Genomic DNA, 19753 nt, shown 5'->3' on the forward strand with positions numbered 1-19753 from the left:
CATTTGAGCATCTAACTGGTCAAGGCAAACGAAGAGCCAAATCACTAGATCAGTCTTTCCAGAAGACTGACACCAGACATGCACAACAACAAGAGGACAATCTGCATTATGATTTCATACGAAGTCTAACAGGTTGACGAAGGTACACATATCCAAACTACATAACATTAACTAGTAGCATCATGGACCATACTAAGAACCCAGCAAGGCAATAAAAACCTTCTCCCCTATTTGTTCTCCTAAATCTACTGAGGTGATTCCTTCCTCAACTTTAGGCCACATCGAACAATGTTGCAGAGTAATAATTGATCCCAAGCAATGGAAGATAAGGCCTTCATCCATGACTAGACATAAAAACAGAAGCTCCAGAGATAGAACTAAGAAGAATCATCAGATCTCCATGCAGAGAAGGCTTGAAGAATACGCCCTTTCCATCCTTGCAGTAGCCATTGGCCATCTACATCTAATACAAAATCCTTATGGTAGGCCTTCAACTTTTCCTTGGCCATCTTTATGATATCAGAATTCAGCGGAAGTTGCTTGAACCCTGCTCTGATGTTCCTCACCTGCCACTGCTTGTAAGTCTCAGGCCTTTCCACCCTTTCTGATCCCTCACAAGCAATGACATTGAGAGCATCCCGTCCACTGATGTGCCTTTCTATCAATGGCCTTGATTCATCCTCCCGCGGCACATTTGTTTCGATCATGTCAAACAAGGCAGAGAAGTGGAATAAAGCTTCACGAAAACGTGTGACGAAAAAAGGAGAACTATATGATCCATTCACATCCCCAAATATGAAAACAGCCGGGTTCAGATTTCTTATAGTGTTCAGTACCATATTTCTTGGGCTGTACTCAACCACAGTCTCATCTATGAGACTCTTGAACTGGAACAAACTGTTTACGACAAGCACCTCATCTTTGTCAATGTTTAGATCCTCAGTCCGGATGGTATCCCACTTAGTTGCAATTGCATGAAACTCGAAAGGAATGCCAAATCTACGAGCATAATCAGCTAAGCGCTGCCCAGTTTCATCAATCCGCTCAGTTGGACGAAAACCTGGGCTCGGTTTGTCGATGCCAGTTATCCGGAGCCTTGGGGGACCACCTGGCTGACTAGCAAGACGCTGCATGAAACATGGCCATTGGAAGCCATAAAATATGCCAAAATCTATTATATGCAACCTTGGCGCTTTATTAGCCACATTCAAAATGGTCCTGTTGGAGTAAAGATAAGCAATCTTCTTGAAAGGGCATGCAGGCATATAACACTTGTAACCTTTCAATATATCAGAAGTAGAAATTCGCTTAGCAACGATGGAATGGTAAATTTGACTCCCTGTGCCAGCTAGGCGTGCCTCAAGGCCATCAGCAAAGCAATGGGCCAACCTCTCATTTGCATCTCCAAAAGGGGATGAGTGCTGTCTGATCTGTTTCAACAGCTCTCCTGCGCTTCGACGATCACCTATCGCCACAGATTCAGCACAATGGACAAGAAGTGTCCTAAGATCAACCACGTCCTTCATAGATTGTTTCTTCCCTCGACTTTTTCCACCACCTGATCCTTTCGCATGACTGCTATGAGAACTTCTGCCGTCTTGATTCACTGATTCAGATTGCTGTTCATCATTCCCTGCTGTGCATTTCTCCCAACCACAAAGTAGGACATCATCTAAAATGTCAGGACGAAGAGGTTCCTCAGTGGAAAGGGCTGATTGTTTATTGCTTCTCCCTTCCTGCAAATCCAAGTCATCATCATGATGAGTCTTCCTACCCCTTGGCTCACGAATAGGGCTCTCGTGTTTCTCATCTGCATTGATCTCAGCCAATTTCCAATCTTCTTTTGGCTCTTGAGAAAAGAGGGAACCATTGGCCTCTAAATTAATCATCAAGTTTTCACTGCTGGGAAGAAATCTTCGTGCCTCCTCAAGTCCCTTCTGAAATTGCCAGGCAGGTGTGCTCTGAATGACAAGATCATTATCCGAAAGAGGATTAGAAAGAGACTCTACTAACACTCTGTTGACATTTCCTGCATTGTAATTTGCAGGGGAACATGAAGACTGCGAATAATAATCAACAGAAGCTGGATTAGTCTGCAGCTGACGATATTCGAGAGGATCATAAGGCCAGCTATCATTTGCGAGGATGCCATCACTACTGCTCCCATTGGAATTTACATGGAAGTTACTAATGCTACTACCATCAGGGCTCTCTGCACTAGGGCCAGAGTTCTGATCTGGCAAAGGGGGGAACGTCTCACCAAGGATCTCATAGAAGGGCTTCTCTGCAGCTAAAAGAGCCAAATCTTCATGAAACACATCGAATTTATCATCCATGTCCTCTTCCATAAGAATTTGACTAATAAAGCCGAGTACCATATCTGGAGAGAATTCAGGAGCTACCAGGGAATCCATCTCACTGCTATCGGTCATTTTTTATAGCTGAGCACACCAATTTCCTACAATCAAGCAACGATTTTACACTCTGTATAAAAATAAATACATACAAACATATTTCTAAAATAAACTTAAGCATGATTGCAGCCTAAAGTGTTCCTCGTTCACAAAGAAGAGCAAATATCCAAGAACAAGAAAAGAACAACGCAGATATATACCTATGTTAACACGGAGAAGGAGAAAACCACCATCAAATGGAACAAATAACCTCAGATCTCGCTACAATCATAGCATATACCTACTGTTACCTAAAGGGTTTTCATATATGATAAGATTCTAACACCTCAAAAAGACAATAGATCAAGGATAAACTCTTCTAATCTTCTAATACATGAAGAATCTAAAATATTGGATCCTAAATACTAAGAAAAGAAAACCCAACAAGAAACTGATCAGCAAGAAATCTCGAACTGTGAGAATTGACCCAAAAAATCAAAGCACAAACGAGAACTGAGGGATGATGAGAGGAATTTTAGGAAAAAAATCAGATCTTGATTAACGAGACATGAAGTCAACAGAACGATTAAGTTACGAGCTTGAGATCCGTGGAGAAGTTAAAAAGGAATTAAGCGAGAAAGCGACAGAGACTTTACCTTATCGCCAAAGGAGCAGCTCCAGTTTGAGGATGGGCGGAGAGGAGCAGCCTGGTCTCAGCAGATCGCTAAGTCTATTTATATAGTGTATTCTAGTGTTGACGATGACGACGCAAAAAAAGGAATAGCGACACGAGGGAGAGAGACAGAGAAGTGTAGTGTATCCTATCTCTTTCATCCGGAAGCTTCAAGGAAGAAGGAGGCGTCGCCCCACGACCTCGGCGGTCCACCTGCCATCGCCGGATGCCCCACCGTAGTTGAACAAGGCTGCGCGCGGGTCGAGCTTGACCGGCGACTATTCTCTCGCTTGTTTCCCAAGCCATTAAACTCATGCCTTGAGTTGATTGATCCGACGGCTGCGGATGGGCCACGCGGCTTGATGGGTACGTCCTCGTCCCTTTGCTCGATTCCCCTTTCATATCTACAGTCATTTACTAGGATTTATAAATATACGAAAAGTATTTAAAATTTTCCAACAATTTGATATTGGAGTTTAGTTAAAAGTTTACATTCAATCAAAATAATTAACTATTTTAACAGCATATTTGTCAGCTGAATTAGAGGGCAATTGTCTATAATCACGTGCAAGTAGCTTTTGACTAAAATATGGTGATTGAAAGTAGGATCACTAGTCGAATAAATCAATGAGGTTTAATAATCTTAAAGCAAAAAAGTAGATGCATGAACCACTGAAGGCAGCGAGCCACGCAGAAAACCTAAAACCTTCAATCATTCAACTGCATTTCCACCTACCAAAAGTAACAGTCCTGGGTAAAGAATCCCAGGAAGAACTTGATGAGGCTATCAGGAAATATTACTGCTAATCCACTGATATCTCAAGGATGAGATGTCTCGTAAATTCCACAGAAGAGACGAAATGACATTAATTAAGAACCCACCAAATGACATTATTAACAGCTTTTTGAGACCACAGCAGACTGGGAATTCCACCGAGGCTGCAAGTGATAACACCTCGGTAAAGCAGCAAACCTGAAACTCATCTCTCCCCCACACCACGACCTGCACAAACCAAGCATGCTGCATCCAGTCTCCGCCTTATGTCTCGCTGCGCTTCGCTCTTTTCGGGCTCACAGCATTTCCTGGGATCGCCTGACGATGCGGCTGACCTTCTTCTTGAACTCATCCCTACTCTCCCTCCATTCCTTCTGCAATGTAATCGATGCATTGTGTCAGATCGAGGTGCAACAGCATAAGTTACGAGGTTTCAAGTATTTCTGCCAGATCAAAACCTAGAAAAGAAATACCAAGTTCATCTAGGAAGGCATCATCATTTAAATCTCAATGTAACACCATCACACATGTATGATGAATACAAACAACTGAAACTCTTCCCCGGTAAGTAGAAACAATCAACTTCTCAATCAACTGAAACTCTCTCTCTCTTTCTCTCTTCCACTACTAAATCACAATTAATTCTCCTCATCCACATAATGCATCTACACCTAGAACTCCTTTGTGTATCAGTATGATTTTAAATTATTTTCTAATTTTTTTTCAATTGGAGCTATACTAAATTGCTTATAAACATAAACATTCCAAAACCTAGATTTTTCTAATAACTTCGCACATCAATCTCAATAGATTTTTCCTCATGAGATTAGCCTTTTATACTTATTATCTCATATTTACCCACCAACAAGACCATAAGGCATAGCTAGCCTTAAGGTCATAAAGTGGCAAATGACGATCAATCATCCACACAACTTCTAATGCCCCTATTTACTTCAATGGACAACATTTACGTCAATATTTCAATCCTGTTAAATGATACCAACATACCTAAGAACTTTCACTTCTATGAACTCTTTAACTGTAATCTCTAATCTTCACTTGATATTGACAAAATTGCACTTCATATCTTGGGTTTAGGCCCACTTTCATCCAGTTACTACAAATTTCCACAGAAAAACCTGAAATTCAAAACAGACACCATAAATTCACCTCAAAGGAACCTTCAGAACAACCCAAAAGCTAAAACATACTGGATTAGTATTTAAAGTTTTCTTGCATATGTTGGCTGTGTTTATGTCAATGAGATGCTAATGCATAGTTTATTGCTTTCAATAAATAGCCTGTGTTATTAAGTTTATTGCTTTTATTTATTCTCTCTACATCTCATCTTTATTGCAACTTAGCTTGTTATTCCAATTGCAACTAGGTAGAGCACTTTAGTTGCATGGCATATCATGTCTTAAGCAAGCTATTTACAACATAAGGTTCTCTACATCAAAAGACAGTTATAAGAAACTCCAAGATGCCCACCTTATCTCTTACTTTCAACAAGGAAAGTCCAAAACTTGTGAAAATACCCATTACAAACTAACTCTGAATCATGTTGCAGGGCTCCGAATTAAACTTTAGTGGAAACAGCTAGTGCATTCACAAGGCATGTCAGGTAATACAATCAAGCTGTCTAACAAGTGGCATAAGGCCATACTCAGAAACTAAAATTACAAAGTATAGGCTAGTTCTGTTTGAGATGAAATTCTTTGAAATTTACAGCAACTTTTAAATACAGATACAGCTCACAACAAAGGGCATAAAGCATAGCAGCATAGCAAGTCATGGACATAGCACTAAAAAATATTTTAAATATCACTTACAGCAGCTTCAACATTTGCAGGAGATTCATCGTTGGGACTTGACAACATAGAAATAATACTCAGAACTATGCTCTCTACCTGCATGTTTGAACAACAAGATTTCCTAATTTCAATCACAAACAGGGCAGCAAACAAAAAATATATATATTCTTCCAAAAAATTATTGCAGGTAAATGAATCACTAGACAAAATCTTGAAAGCAGGAAAAAAATGAAATCCACCCATCCCCAATCTATAAGAAAGATTAATTGCTTCAGCAACAGCAAATAACCTCCCAGAATTATCTTGTCTCCAGTAGCTTGTGTCAGGTTCATAGTGGCATGTCCACTGAAGTTCTTAAAGGGTTCTTGAAAGAACTAATGAGATCAAATTAACATGAGGCAGCTAACTCTACAAGTTATTTAATAAAAGTGGCTCAGATGAATTAGCTCAAAAACCAAAAACAAGAATAGGAGCGTGGTTTTGTTTTCCAGTTGATCCCAGCAATTTGGAACTTGTCCAAGTCAACAGAAACTCAAAGGTTTAGATGAAACTATTGAAACCACTAGGACACACAGTAGGATTCATAAAAATGATAGAACTGACCCTGATTCCGTCAGTTTATTTAAAAGATGTACCTATTCTCAATGAATGTTTTTTAAACAAATAATTGTACTCCAGAAGTTAGATCTGATGAAAAGAAGGGGCTATCAGCTGAAAATAAACGGCAGACTGCTGAAGAATTACAATACTTCTGTATTTATTTATTATTTCTTTCCTCAAAGTGTTCTTTAGTAAGTTAAAGGTCTTAGTCTATTTGAGAAATAGATTGATATCTACGCAGAAAAGCAATTACTGTTTAAAAAATTCTTAACAAATTGAATATCTTTATGGCCTAGGGCCTACTTATCCCTTCTTCTCTACTATTTCTTTGTTCATCCCCTGACCTCTTTTTCTTGCCTTGACTCTTGGATTACAACAAAAATGACAATAAAGCAGTATATAGACAGTTGGATCATCACCATGGTTTTAGATTCACAAAATACTACCACACCCACCATACAGTATAGGTTCGATGGTGTATAATCAACTAAATAATTTTTATTTTTTATAAGTTGGTGTTCGGTATCATAGCAATTGAAATGTACTGGTCTGACAAGGTTCTGGTATAAGTGCCATAGCAATATTTAAAACACTGATCACAACATAGAGCATATACCTTATGTAGGAAGACATGTGCATGCATAAGTAATCTTTACTATCAAATATACACGATTAATTCTAAGGCCACCATCCATTCAATTAAAGGCTCCTCCAAATCTAAAAATTAACTTGTTATCTCAATCTCATTCATTCATAACACTCATACCACGTCAAATTACTCAAAATCATGCTAACAAACAATGCATATCTCACCATAATGAAGACACCAAAGAATAGCTTCTAAGACCTGACTATGGTATTAAAAATTGTGAATCATGGGCATGGAAAATAACTGCCGATATCTAAAAGCCAACATAGCCATGTGCCCATATTTATATAGATGTACTATGAAAGTATGAGCCACCTTATCGGTATAGCTTAAACATGGTTATAGATGATAGCCAATGGATTGAGTCCTTCAGGTTAGGTTGGTTCAACTTATATGCTTGGTCCACCATGGCAACCACCTATGTGCCATTTGCACTTAAATTACATATATATGGACCTTATAGCAGGCATATACAAACACACCACATATTGGCGCTGCATATAGGTCATGCAGTGTGGCCTACGGAGAGCATCCACAAATGCAGAAGCATAAGTAGGTGCATGAATGGATCTTAAAAACTATGGTGACTAGATAATATGATAAGGCTTTTTAAGCAGCAAACTATGGTCTCTACTTTTCCTTTCCCTCTTGCACATATGTTTGAAGGCATAAGCATTGATGATAAGATTTTCAAGTCACATCATTTATATATGTCTAGTTTATTAAACACAACAATATAAAGTGTAATTAATGATACTCTCTTCCCATTGTGATTCAAAAAATAAAATAAATCTAATTACCTAGCAAAAGTATTTTAAAACACAGCATTTAATGAGAAAATGTAGTACCGTGTGCACAGGTGTCCAACGTTCACTTGCAAGCTCGTAACCATTTGGATCATCACCAGGGGGATGAAGGATAGATATGCAAACACGCCCGTCAGAGTAGACTGGTGTTCACATCAAAGATACATTCTTCAATAGAAATATTGCAGTAATACATAAAAGGAAAAGAATTCTTGTAGACATAAATTTAGTATCTTACCATTTGGATGCCACATCTCTGATGTAAATCTAACTGAAGGAGGGCTGTTTGGGTAGTTGGAAGGAAAACTCATAATGGCATTGAAATAGCCACCATCACTGCAACAGAATTTATACAGACAAGGTTTATAAATGGAACTTTTCATATCTGAACTTTACAAGAACATTAGTTTGGTGCACATACATCATGGTTTCCTTAATAATCTAATGAACAAGCTCATCAGGTAGGAGTTTAAAACAATATTTTTAGATGACTTCCCCATTTAGAAGATCAAAACAGTGATAGCACTTAGCACTATAAAAAATTATGGTTTCATTGTCTTGATATCTAAGGTTCTCTAATCGATTATCTATCACAAACCGTGGAGAACATATTAGTGACAGAACAGCCATCGCTCGTGATCATACCAAATTCACAAAAATAATTAAAGAACTTGGAAAAGGAACAAAGCCGTAAGAATACTCAACAAACAGAACAAGAAACACGAACCGCATATTACACTCCTCTTCGGATTCCAATAGAAGGTCAAGTCCCAGGAGACAGAAATTTCGATAACCTGAGTCAGGTTCACATTACCAATCTCACGAAGGAGAATAAATATCCCTTTCTCCCAGGATCAATTTAAAGATCCAAACTTTAGAAAAACGAACTCCCTATTCCAAACCATTAACGTCCTAAATCGCAAAAACCCCATCGTACTACAACGAGGATCCACCAAAGCAACAAAATCGGAGGGAAGAAACAAAGAAATTCGACCAATCAATTAAAGAAACCACATAAATTATACAATTCATGAGAAGATCACTAACTAAAGCGTATCCGGCGGCCCAATAATCGTGACGTTCCACTCGAAGACGTTGCTGTCATCAACCAGGCCAGCAGAGAACCCGTCCACCGGGTTCTTCATGAGATCTGATCCAAGAACAAGACAAACAAGCCATAAGCCTCGATTGATCGCACAAGAAATCCTAGAACCGAAACCCCACGCAAGAAAAGAAGCAGGCATAGGAAGATTCGATCCGTACCACGGAGCTGCTTTTGAAGCAGAAGGCTTGCCTGGGTCGTCGCCGCCATGAACGAGAGAGATGGACTCTGGTTCGGCCCTTTGACTGAGGTTGAGACTTGAGAGAGAGGAGAGGAGGAGAGGCGACCGGTGTTCGTAAACCGACCCGAGCATATATTTATATTTATATTTATTTTTTGTATTTTATATTTATATTATGATTATGTTTATATTTATATATATTATTCATATCTACGTACTAAGATGTAAAATATAGATTATATAAGGATTAGGAAGGATATCAAGGGATTGGGAAAATAAAAAGAGTTTTTTTTTTCTATAATTTTTATTAATATTTTCCTAATTATATAATACTTATATGAAGGAGTAAAATTTAGAAAAACAATTACATGATATCACAACAATTACTTGAGTAATTATAGGCAAGATTGAGGATTCAATGGAATAGAAAATTATTATTTGAGGAATTGGATTAAGTTTCAAAGGATGGAATTTTAGAGTCTTATATCCTATTCCCATATAATTATTATTATATAGAAATAACAGTAGAATGAGTTTGTTTGGGTATTTAAATATATTTGATCCGCTTAAATAGAATTTAGAATGAGTTGAGATATAAAAGCAAGTATTTGGCTTCAAATTCAAATACATAGACAGTCAATTGGGTTTGGGTGTGCATGAATATTTTAGGGATACAAGATTAGAAATATTATAATTTAGCAAAAACAGTACAATATGTAAACTTCTAAAAAATTTAAATTATACAAAACACTTAATATTCAAATAAATTAGTACAAACATGTTTAATTATACAAAACAAATAATAGTATATTATACTTTTGATTAAAAAAATAAAATTGCATCTCTTAATTAAACACCCTATCAATTTAACTCTTAATTAAGGACCTTTATTGATCTGTATAAATTTCAAAGTGTAGCCCAGATGACATGCCTTGACAATGATGGTTGTGATATAGTGATAGTTAGGAATGCAAGGACAAGTGGCTACTGTGTCAAGGAGATTTGGCACCATTAAGGTGATAATAAAGACAAGTATTGATGAAAATAAATGGTAGTAATTTGGTTATGATGGTGACAAATGGGAGTCAGTAAGGTTATTTAGTTTAATTATCTTTTAACACTTGTAAGCTAAAAGCATGGGAAAAAATAAATATATAGGTGATAAAAGAGTATTATTATTTGAACTAAATGAAACAGCATAATGTGATCCCACAAATTGTTAAAAAAGAGAGGAGCCTTGAACACCTTCAAGGGGATGTCATTCACAAATATAATCTTAACAACATTTCATAACTGTTATTATAAATGTAGCAGTATTAGCTGTATGTTGATATGGCATCATACAAATTATCAGAAAAGATAGCAGGAACATTAACTACTAGAAAATTCCCAGATTCATGTTTCTAATCTCTAATAGTTTTGCAACTTAATTTCTTTCAAAAATAAGCCTTTAAAACTGATATTAGCAACTGCAAGCCAAAGGCCTGAGGAAGCAAAATTCTCCTCAAAGTTCACATTTCAAGCTTAACAGTATGTAATATCTAAGATATGCTAGTACACTTGAGACAAGTAAAACTACATATAGATGTCATACTGTTGATCCATGCCAGAGAGCAGCAAAAGAATCAGTGTGACCGTAACATGTGTACAGACTCCATTCTCTCCTGTAGCTTTTTGGCACACACCCAAATTTAAATGGGGCTAATAGTGCAGTATCTGTGATGTAAACAGAATATGAAATACACACCCCATCTATATTCTTAAGGAAATCCAGTTTGTGAAGACTAAATCAGTTAGATTCAGAAGATAATCTTAACAACATCTCCCAAGCAAGCAGCCAATTCAACACGATATCAAATACAGATTTTGCAGACGGATTTCGAGCTAGTAGAAGCAGAAAGCAAACAAGTTCATATCAAAATTCAACCAAGACAAAAAACAATATATATATATATATATATATATTAATGTTCCTTGAAAAGTTCCTTGTGAAAAAATGGCATTGCCTTCTTTCAGTGTCCATCGTCAAGAGTTCCACACTCAGTAAAAAAAGCCAAGCACTTTACCACCAACATTCTTTCTCCTAGCTTCCTCATGGTCCATGATGCCAGCAGATGTAGTCAGCACAATGTAACCAAACTGCAGACAAAATTATAAAGAAACAATGTTATTCTACCTCTGATCTAGAAAATAAAACCTCAGCAGGTTGGAAGTCAAAATACTTCAAACAACTTGCCTGACGTGATGGGAGAAGCCTAGCAGTCCAGGGTTCAATTTCTTTGACACCCACATCGAAGCGAGGGCTGATGACGCCGCATTTGTTCAATCTTCCATTCAACTCGACCACTATCTTCCCAGCTCTGTGATCATCTACGTATTCAAATTCACCAATATAACCTAGCCAATACAGACAGACAAATCAGAACAGTTTAAACCTTGAAATCATATAGACAGTATAGAATACCAGACTAGGTACCATGCTTCTGCATGACAAGAAGAAACTTAATTATCACTTTCGAAGACGGTCTAATCATGACCTGCCTCTTTCCACGCTTCTCAGCATTGTACATGCTCTTGAGAGCATCATTCAACACACTGACCCTCACCATCCTCAACAAGCCTGTAAAGAAGCAACATTAGAGAATACATAGGTGAAACAAGAACTTGAAACCTGTAACCAAGTTATATGATCTTCAACAACTAAACACAACAAATTGGGATGCAGTGGTACAAAATTGTCATTCGGTTAAAACTAAATTAATAAATACACAATTCAAACATTAGCATCACACTATAGCTTGTGATTGGAAAGGGGCAGCACAGTATGTGACATTGTAGATAAAAAAATAATAATTCAAAATCATAAATCATAAATCACCCATTAATAACATGCAATTTAAGTCTGTATAGCATGTCAAGTCTAAAAAGTAAGTACTTTTATTCAACATTTTATCCAGTTACAGACAGTACCGCTGACAACTGAATACAATAGCCAAGCATCATTCTTGGCATCTTCACCTTCTAAGATGCTATTGTTATGAACGAGCTAATATCAACTATGAACCTACCCATAACTTGACAAAGAAAGGGGGAAAAAAAATAAAAAACACAGAACCTATTGGAAAGAAGATTTGACAAAATTTAATGGCCATCAGACTAACAAAAACACCCTAAAAGTGATAGTGAACCCCTATCCATGGAATAATTAAGCAAGAGAGCACTTGGCCAAAGCCCTAAAAGGCTCGCCAGCAGATAGAAAATGAAATCCAAGCTCATGAATGATAAAACAACTTTTACACATGAAAGCCATAGATTCAACTCGAAAATGAAAGAAATTTATAAATATATATAGATATATTGATATGCTGCATTATACAATTTTTTAAATAATACCTTAAACTAATTAAGACCCATGACAACTAAATAATGTGAATCACATGAATGAAAGCTGCTAAAAGATTTTAATGCATTTGTCATTTTGTTACAAGATATTTAAAATGGAGTTCTTTCGTTCCTTGCACATGCATTTTAATAGTGACACTATGTAGCACAATTAAGTAGCAAATTGAGCGCATCAAGCTATTCAATGAATAATGTCGTTTTAACCATCATATTGTTATTCGATGAATAATATCTTCATCGATCTCTCCATATCTTCGTAGTTCAAGTTTATAATCAATTTCACTTAGGCTCTCATCAACTCGGATAATATCATCAGTAAATAACATTTACTGGAGAGGTTTATTATGTAAATGACTAGTAAGTTTATCCATTATCAATGTGAAAAGATAGGAACTTAATGAGAATCCTTAATGTAATCCTATATTAATAATAAATTCACTAGACACACTTTCTATAGTTCTAATACCATTAGTTATATTATTATACATATCTTTAATAATATCAATATAATTAGTGAATATACCTTTCTTTTCTAAAACTCACCACAATAAATCTCTAAGAACCCTATCACAGGCTTTCTATAAGTCAATAAAGCCTAATGTTCATCGTACCGTAGCATATCATTCGATACGAGTAGTATATACCAATCTGACAGGGGATCGATAGGGGCAGTATATCGGCATTTCCCTATGTACCATGTGTTGGTACACTCGGTACAAGTTGGTATAGCTCAATATGTATTGTACTGATAACTAATCGATACATCAATACAGACTAGTAAGGAGAACCATGATAAAGCCAATATGCAAATATTTTTTCTTCTCTCTATACTTTTTCATTAATTGTTTTAATAAATACATAATTTTTATGTTTGATATTTCGAGTATAAAATCAAATTGATTTTTTATGATATTTGTTTTAAGTCTTATCATATTTTCGATAATTCTTTATCAAAATTTTATAATATAGCTCAAGATTTTAATTTCTCTGTAAGCATATTGTTCTTGTAGAAAAAAAAGGGTTCTGAATTACAGGTAACGAAAGAGAAGCGATAGGGTTCTTAGAGATTTATTGTGGTGAGTTTACAAAGATGAGAAATAGATGAATTGCAGGTAAACATGATTCCATTTAATATCACAATGAAACCATCTTTTATTTAAAGCTAACAACAGCACCCAAGATTTTACACTAAAATAGATTTACAAAGATGAGAAACGATATTTTTTTCTTACAACACAGATGAGAAACGTTAACGAAAGAGAAGCGAAAAGCCTCTTCCATAATTCATCATCATCGTCTTCATCTCTTTTCCCACACGCAGTAGTCATTACCAGAGGCAACGACATGGAAGTTGGAAGGAACGAGATTCCCCACGTCGTATCTCGAGCCTAGCTTTGTCAATATCTTCCCATCGATCATTGCCATGTAGAGGTCAGCATCAGAGGCCAGAATGTTGAGAGCGCTACCCGAATGAATTCCATTTCGTGTTCTGGTTTCAGCCAACCGAGTTATCTTCTCCTTCAATCCCCAGTCGAACATGTGGTCGTAGAACTGCACGCACGAACATATAATCGTCAGGCTGTGAAACTATTTGAATCGAATGTTAGGCAGAAGCATACTTACGATGGAAGGGACTCCCGGATGCGTGAGTATATAAGCGTAGCCTTGCATGACCTTATCAGAAGGAAAAGGCCACAACCTTTGCGTCGAACCGGTATCGTGGTTGTCGACGAAGGTGACAGCCTTCTCTGGCCACCACCCCATCATGCCGGGCGCCTTCCCCTGGGGATCACGCATCCTCCACAGTTCACCTTCCACGGCAACTTGTAGTATTCCCTTTGTGGTGAAATCGAAGGCCGTCGCTGGGCCTCCGACCTGCTGAACCCAATTAACTAGCCCTTGGCGGTTACCGTTCTGATCGTATGCTGGCTTCCCATCGTTTCCGTAAGCTAATGAACTCCAGATCTCAGCCACCACGAAGTTTGGCTGCGTTTGTTCGACGTAGATCTTGGCGATGCTCGAGGAGTAACCCTTGGCAAAGTCGAGCCTCCACCCGTCGAAGCCGATGTCAATCTTGAGCCAGTTCAGCCAGTCCGTGAGCTCACGTTGGACCTACGTGTTGAGGTGGTCGATGTCGGGAGCCGCCGCGAAGCCCTCGCCGGTGTCGAGGTTGCCGGTGCCGTCGGGGTACTGTCTGTCGTCCCTACAGATCATGTGTGGACCCCAGTCGAGGCGGGCATCATCGGTTCCGCCTTCAAAGATGCACCATATGCCTCTCCCGTCTTGCTTGTCTGCACAACGATGGTTGATGACGATGTCGGCCACGCATTTGACTCCCTTGTCGTGGAAAGCGCCGATCAGCGCCTTCAACTCATCCTGATTCCCATACTTGGAAGCACCCAAGTCATAGAGCCGCCCCGGCATGTAACCTGAGAGGAGAAGTGTCACAGAATAGTTTAGACCAAGGCCGACTCGGTCAACATGTGAGAGTGATCACGACGGCAAATACGAATCACGGAACGACCTTGAACGTCGACAGAGTGCGAGGGCGGAGGCAGCCAGACGCGGGTGACTCCAGCGTTGGCTATATCAGAGCCTTTGTCTTTCAAGAAGTTATACCAGCCGCCTTGCTGCCTCCACGACTCCCAGTTGAAGCCCTGCAACGTATTCGTTTCTCTTACTGTAAACGCGATGAAGGACGGAGGAAAGAAATGGATCTGTTTATCTCTACCTGGAAGAGTATCTGGGACTGAGCCAAGTTCGGAACGACAAGAAACAGAAGCAGAAACATCCAAGGACCAAGTGATTTCACTTTCAGACCTGAAAAAAAAGAGGATGCAAACGAATTATAAACAGATATCTACATGAAAAGAAACAAAATAACAAGTCACCATACACCACAAAAACATATCAAACCCTAGACATCTCGAACAACTCAAGCACACGCAATGCATCTCTCGTATGATGATCTTTGATTGTTTCCCCAAACAAGCTAAATATTTCACAGAAAACCTAATTTAGGATAATGACACAAGTATGAAGACTAACTAATCATTAAAAGTTGTGTTTAGATCCCCAAACAAGCAAAATATTTCACAGAAACCCTATTCACTACCTCAGGCCCCCTAAAACGTTTAAAGTTGTGTTTAGATCCGACCCGACTTGCTAGCGGGTCTGTATACTCGAACCATAATTCTGCCAGTCAAATTAAACGGGTCAGATCATTTCATTCGATGGTTACGGATCGAGATCGACAGGCCCAGCAGACATGAGCTGATCCGCTCTTCTGTTTGGATCTAGCTAAATGCACAATTAAAAGAAACGCTCTTAACTATATCTATTTTAAGCTTCTCCTCCTCTTTCTCGTTCTAGTCAACAACCACACCACCGACGTTCCACTTCCATACATTTGATGGGAACATCGAGTTCCTCCTCCTCCTCGTTCGACTCAGTTCTTCAATGATTGCCTCCAAAACCAGCTTGGTTTCATGGGTCAACGGGCTGGGTGGCGCCCGTTCCCTCCACTTTGATATGATTATTTTGTGCTCCTCTCAGATGTTGTTACATGCACGTTTCTCCTGTCAGAATGAGAGGTTCAGTGGTAAGCAGCAAACAGAAATGAAAGTGATTGAGTGGAATCTTAGTTTGCGACGAGAGAATCCGCTGTCTCAAGTCTTGTTTCGGGATCCAATCTTATATGTGATGCTCGAGAGTCCAATCTCAATTCATGAGTTTCCGCTTACGAGAGTTGTTTCATTCCTCGTTGCTTCAGCGCTTAAATCCTTTAGTTCTGTTGCGGGAAGGAAATTCGATTCCTAAATCATACTTGAGAGTGGAATCCCGAATGGAATCGTGTTTGTATGATTCTTAATTAAAGTGAATGAGTCATCATGCGGCCCAGCCCTTTAAGCATGGGTTAAACAACCAGAAAGAAACCTTCGAAAGAATAAGCCTTTTCCATGGTTTCATGAGACAAATTAAGTTGTGTAATATACGATGAAGCAGCATGAGTTGTAAGAGAGAGGTATAGATAAGATTCATAATATGTTTGAGTGTTGGTGCAGTCAATAATGGAGAAATCGAACATGATATTGGGATGCATTATTACTTTGATCATTGGCGTCGATGAGGCCATCTGAGAGGAGACATAAACCATGTTATTTAATCCCTCCCCTTTTTTCTCTCAAGTCAAACGATTAGTATATTGCATGGTGTCAATCAACCTTATGCATGCATGCACGTACTTACGGAAAGCTTCCCTTTTGATTCGTTAATGAAGATTAGTGTTAGCTTATTCCAACAGCACACTAACATCTCCTCTTAAAATAATTTCGAATAAATACAAATTCTTCGCAATAATCAGAGTATTTCCTTTTTTTTTGTTTACAATTGGTATGATCAATCATAGTCTCTTCTTTTGAGTGTTAGAATTGAATGCATGCATCTGAAAGCCAAATGAGTGTTAGAATTGAATACATGCATCTGAAAGCCAAATTTCCAATGCATGCATGCACGCATCTCTACGTGACGTAAAGATATGAGTTATTTTTCTTTTGGTCGACACTAGAGATGATTTGTGGGTCAAAAATCCACAACTATTTGCATCACATAACAACATTGATAAAATATGAATTGCTCCTAGTCATTTCTTGCTTTACAAATGATTCCACTCCACATGTGCATCACATGCATATCCCATGCATATCCCAGATCGATTCTCTGACTGGCGACTCGCCGGCCCTAAACTGAAATGAGGTTTTTTTTTTCCAATGCTACTTTTGTCCAATAAATAGAAACTAGAAAACAAAAACAAAACAAAACGAAACTAGAAGCTTCAATAAATTTCGTTAAAATGATGGAATCAGGGTAACAATAAGTAAAGCTTGATTAATGCAATGTTCAGTCTATCAAAAGTGGCTGGAAATTTGCATACCTAAATTTTCAGAGGCTATCACTTATGCAATGTTCAGTCTCAATGATCTTTATTTTGTTGCAACTTTTTCGATGAGTTCTATGCAACAAGTGGCACATGCTTATTTGACTTGATTACTGATTTTAACTCCACAAGAAAATTGAAATATTACAAAAAAGAAAGCCTGTCTAACTTCATCCCTAAGAGTGATTCTTTGAATCAAATAGAATCTACATTTTTTTTCCTTTCTCTTTTCACTAATCATCTAATATTTCATATCTTTATCCAAGAAACCCTCAGTGCATTTGTCACGATGAAATATAAGATTTTATTAACACTAAACTTAATTTATGAAAAGAAAACATGCACGAAAGATTCTTTGGCTGGTCTTCAGACATAGCTGAAGGTTTGGTTTTCATATTGTTCACTTTTTCTAAGACACACTAGCAATTGCCTCAAATAGCATGACAATCTAGCAATCCAATGACTGCTAGCAGCTAGTCACTAAGAAAGAAATGACAATATACATATCCTTCCATATGCATTATATTTCCCTAAATCCTCAGTCCCAGGGTATCATCATAAAAAATATTTTCCTGGTTGAATATTTGAGATTTTAGTTTTATGCATCGAGCTGCAAATTCAAGGTACACCAAAACCAACAGATATCAGATAGAAAAACTATATGAAGCTCATTTACAGAAAAGCTATATATTATAGATTTGAGCTCTGCTTTAACAGAACTAACCGTTTCTAGCCTCATTGACAATGCGTTGTGCTTCCTGCTCTGCAGCCGACAATTGCTGAATTCCACTTTGCCGCCTGTTGGAATCCATCTTCTAGCTCCTATCAAGAAAACAGACTGAACACAAATGTGTCCATAATTGCATGTAAATTGTTATTATAAAAAACAGATTAAGGTGACAAATTTTAATTAATATAAAGCAAGTATCAAAATTATATTCAACAGAAGTAACTAATTCCGTGGGGTTTAGCTCTCTACTAATTCCGTGGGGAACATTAACATCGTACCAGGGATAGCTCTCTACTATATTCTGAAAAAGCACCATACACAAAAAATCTCATTGGAGTCATAAACAGTTTACAGGTTTCCAAATGCATAATAAGTAAAATTGGATTGAGCAAAACATTCTGATCGAAAACAAACATCGCAAATACATTGCAAATTTTAGTTCAAATTTGAGGGTTTGTAAAATAGAAGTGATCGTCCTCCCATATATACCATAATGTAGAGATGACAGAAACACTGTAACCAACTAAGATAAAGAGACTCCCAAAGATTACTTATAAATGCCAAGTGATGCAGACAAAAACGTTGTAGGGAATGGTATTAGATATGTCATTATATATGTCTAAAAGATAAAAAAAATTCATCAAATGAGTCTTGCAACTGACAATCCTGTCGCTAAATTAGTCCTTCATGTAATAGACTGAGGTTAATCCAGCGAGTGCTGTGATATGCAAAGAAATAACACGGCCATAAGTGGGAATCAAATTAAAGGATTGGCAATGATGCTTTTGATTGAGGTTTTCAAAAGAACTGATGGATGGTGAATTATGTTCTTCATATGTTTTGACGAGGATATGCTATGGTGATACTCGTAGCAAAAAATGAAGGTATGGAAAAACCAATAGGGGGGAATTGTTAAGAGTCATTATAATGTCATGAGAAACAAAAGCAAAATAATAAACTGACAGATGTTACTTGAAGGAGTCAAAATGGATCACAGGAAGACGCCGATGAGACAAAAAAAAAAAAAAACATTGATAATTTGGACTACCAATTCAGGAAGGTCAGCCTTAACAAGCTAATTTTTTATGCTCTTAACTACAACATATCAAAATAGTCAGGTCAAAGTTGTGATTATTACTTGTAAGTGATGCATAAATAACATCAACAAAATAACAGCTGCAGATCAGTATACAGCTAGTGCTTCTTAGTACACGCTAGAGATAAGTTTTGAACCCAAGAAGTCAAATCAATCTGAAATATAGATACTCCATATAAGTAAAGGGTTTAGTTACCGCCGGAAATAAGTGCTAAAAAGGATTGATGAGCTATTCTGCTTCCTTCAACTTATCCATAGGGAAACATTCCTTAGATTCATTCCCTCAATATCTGGCATAGAAATGTATACTCTCCTTCCCTGAAGATAAATCAGCCAAGTAATGCTCTAGCAGCAAACAAGAGATGCAAAAGCTTTACATGGAAAGCTTTGAGAGAAAAATATTCGCTTTTCCTATTCCAAAATCATGACACATGAACGCAGTCCCTTGATACCATCAATCCTGGAAAACTTGGAAGAACTACCATTAGAAGTACTAGCTTTTAATATATTCTTACAACACACAGACGTCCCAATGTCCAAGATCTTATCCGCGTTCTTAAATATGCAGAGTAGCATCATATAAATGCACATAAATA

At 37.7% G+C, this 19753-nt stretch overlaps 4 protein-coding genes across 6 annotated transcripts; all 4 read right to left on the reverse strand.

The window, feature by feature from the left end:
- Positions 1–79: 79 nt before the first annotated feature.
- LOC135612237 (scarecrow-like protein 14) lies at positions 80–3340 on the reverse strand. 2 transcript variants are annotated; one of them, XM_065108274.1, is made up of 2 exons: positions 3050–3340; positions 80–2458 (listed from the first exon to the last, which is right to left on the reverse strand). In XM_065108274.1, the coding sequence occupies exon 2, from the start codon at positions 2430–2432 to the stop codon at positions 378–380; it is 2055 nt and encodes a 684-aa protein (XP_064964346.1). In that variant the 5' UTR covers positions 2433–2458; positions 3050–3340; the 3' UTR covers positions 80–377. The 2 variants fall into 2 exon arrangements, with proteins under 2 accessions (XP_064964346.1, XP_064964347.1); XM_065108275.1 differs by lacking the exon at positions 3050–3340 and adding an exon at positions 2615–2970.
- A 426-nt stretch (positions 3341–3766) lies between these two features.
- On the reverse strand, positions 3767–9132 carry LOC135612238 (ubiquitin-conjugating enzyme E2 7-like). Its single transcript, XM_065108276.1, has 6 exons — positions 8974–9132; positions 8758–8860; positions 7949–8046; positions 7753–7853; positions 5674–5751; positions 3767–4215 (listed from the first exon to the last, which is right to left on the reverse strand). Exons 1-6 carry the CDS (start codon positions 9020–9022, stop codon positions 4138–4140), a joined length of 507 nt encoding a protein of 168 aa, XP_064964348.1. The 5' UTR covers positions 9023–9132; the 3' UTR covers positions 3767–4137.
- A 1596-nt stretch (positions 9133–10728) lies between these two features.
- Positions 10729–18194, reverse strand: LOC108952834 (small ribosomal subunit protein uS8). Of its 2 annotated transcripts, XM_065108279.1 has the most exons (5): positions 18056–18194; positions 15127–15215; positions 11470–11613; positions 11230–11390; positions 10729–11132 (listed from the first exon to the last, which is right to left on the reverse strand). In XM_065108279.1, exons 3-5 carry the CDS (start codon positions 11600–11602, stop codon positions 11034–11036), a joined length of 393 nt encoding a protein of 130 aa, XP_064964351.1. In that variant the 5' UTR covers positions 11603–11613; positions 15127–15215; positions 18056–18194; the 3' UTR covers positions 10729–11033. The 2 variants fall into 2 exon arrangements, with proteins under 2 accessions (XP_064964351.1, XP_064964350.1); XM_065108278.1 differs by lacking the exons at positions 15127–15215; positions 18056–18194 and adding an exon at positions 13628–13766.
- Positions 13502–18169, reverse strand: LOC103984247 (alpha-amylase type B isozyme). The gene is given in 5 exon segments (XM_065108277.1): positions 13502–13946; positions 14019–14824; positions 14920–15052; positions 15127–15215; positions 18056–18169. Coding segments are annotated over 5 exon segments (1368 nt in total). The 5' UTR covers positions 18144–18169; the 3' UTR covers positions 13502–13694.
- Positions 18195–19753: the final 1559 nt, after the last annotated feature.

The sequence above is a fragment of the Musa acuminata genome, chromosome BXJ2-5 (genome assembly GCF_036884655.1).
Source record: "Musa acuminata AAA Group cultivar baxijiao chromosome BXJ2-5, Cavendish_Baxijiao_AAA, whole genome shotgun sequence".
Taxonomy (NCBI): Eukaryota; Viridiplantae; Streptophyta; class Magnoliopsida; order Zingiberales; family Musaceae; genus Musa; species Musa acuminata.

Coding starts and splice junctions, on each gene's coding strand:
- LOC135612237 (XM_065108274.1), bottom strand. CDS start 2,432: ATGACCGATAGCAGTGAGATGGATTCCCTGGTAGCTCCTGAATTCTCT.
- LOC135612238 (XM_065108276.1), bottom strand. CDS start 9,022: ATGGCGGCGACGACCCAGGCAAGCCTTCTGCTTCAAAAGCAGCTCCGT. Junction 8,047..8,757: donor GGGCCGCCGGATACGCTTTA/GTTAGTGATCTT, acceptor ATTCTGTTGCAG/TGATGGTGGCTATTTCAATG. Junction 7,854..7,948: donor AGAGATGTGGCATCCAAATG/GTAAGATACTAA, acceptor TGTGAACACCAG/TCTACTCTGACGGGCGTGTT.
- LOC108952834 (XM_065108278.1), bottom strand. CDS start 13,676: ATGGAAGAGGCTTTTCGCTTCTCTTTCGTTAACGTTTCTCATCTGTGT. Junction 11,391..11,469: donor TCTTGTCATGCAGAAGCATG/GTACCTAGTCTG, acceptor TGTATTGGCTAG/GTTATATTGGTGAATTTGAA. Junction 11,133..11,229: donor GGCTTCTCCCATCACGTCAG/GCAAGTTGTTTG, acceptor TTTTGTCTGCAG/TTTGGTTACATTGTGCTGAC.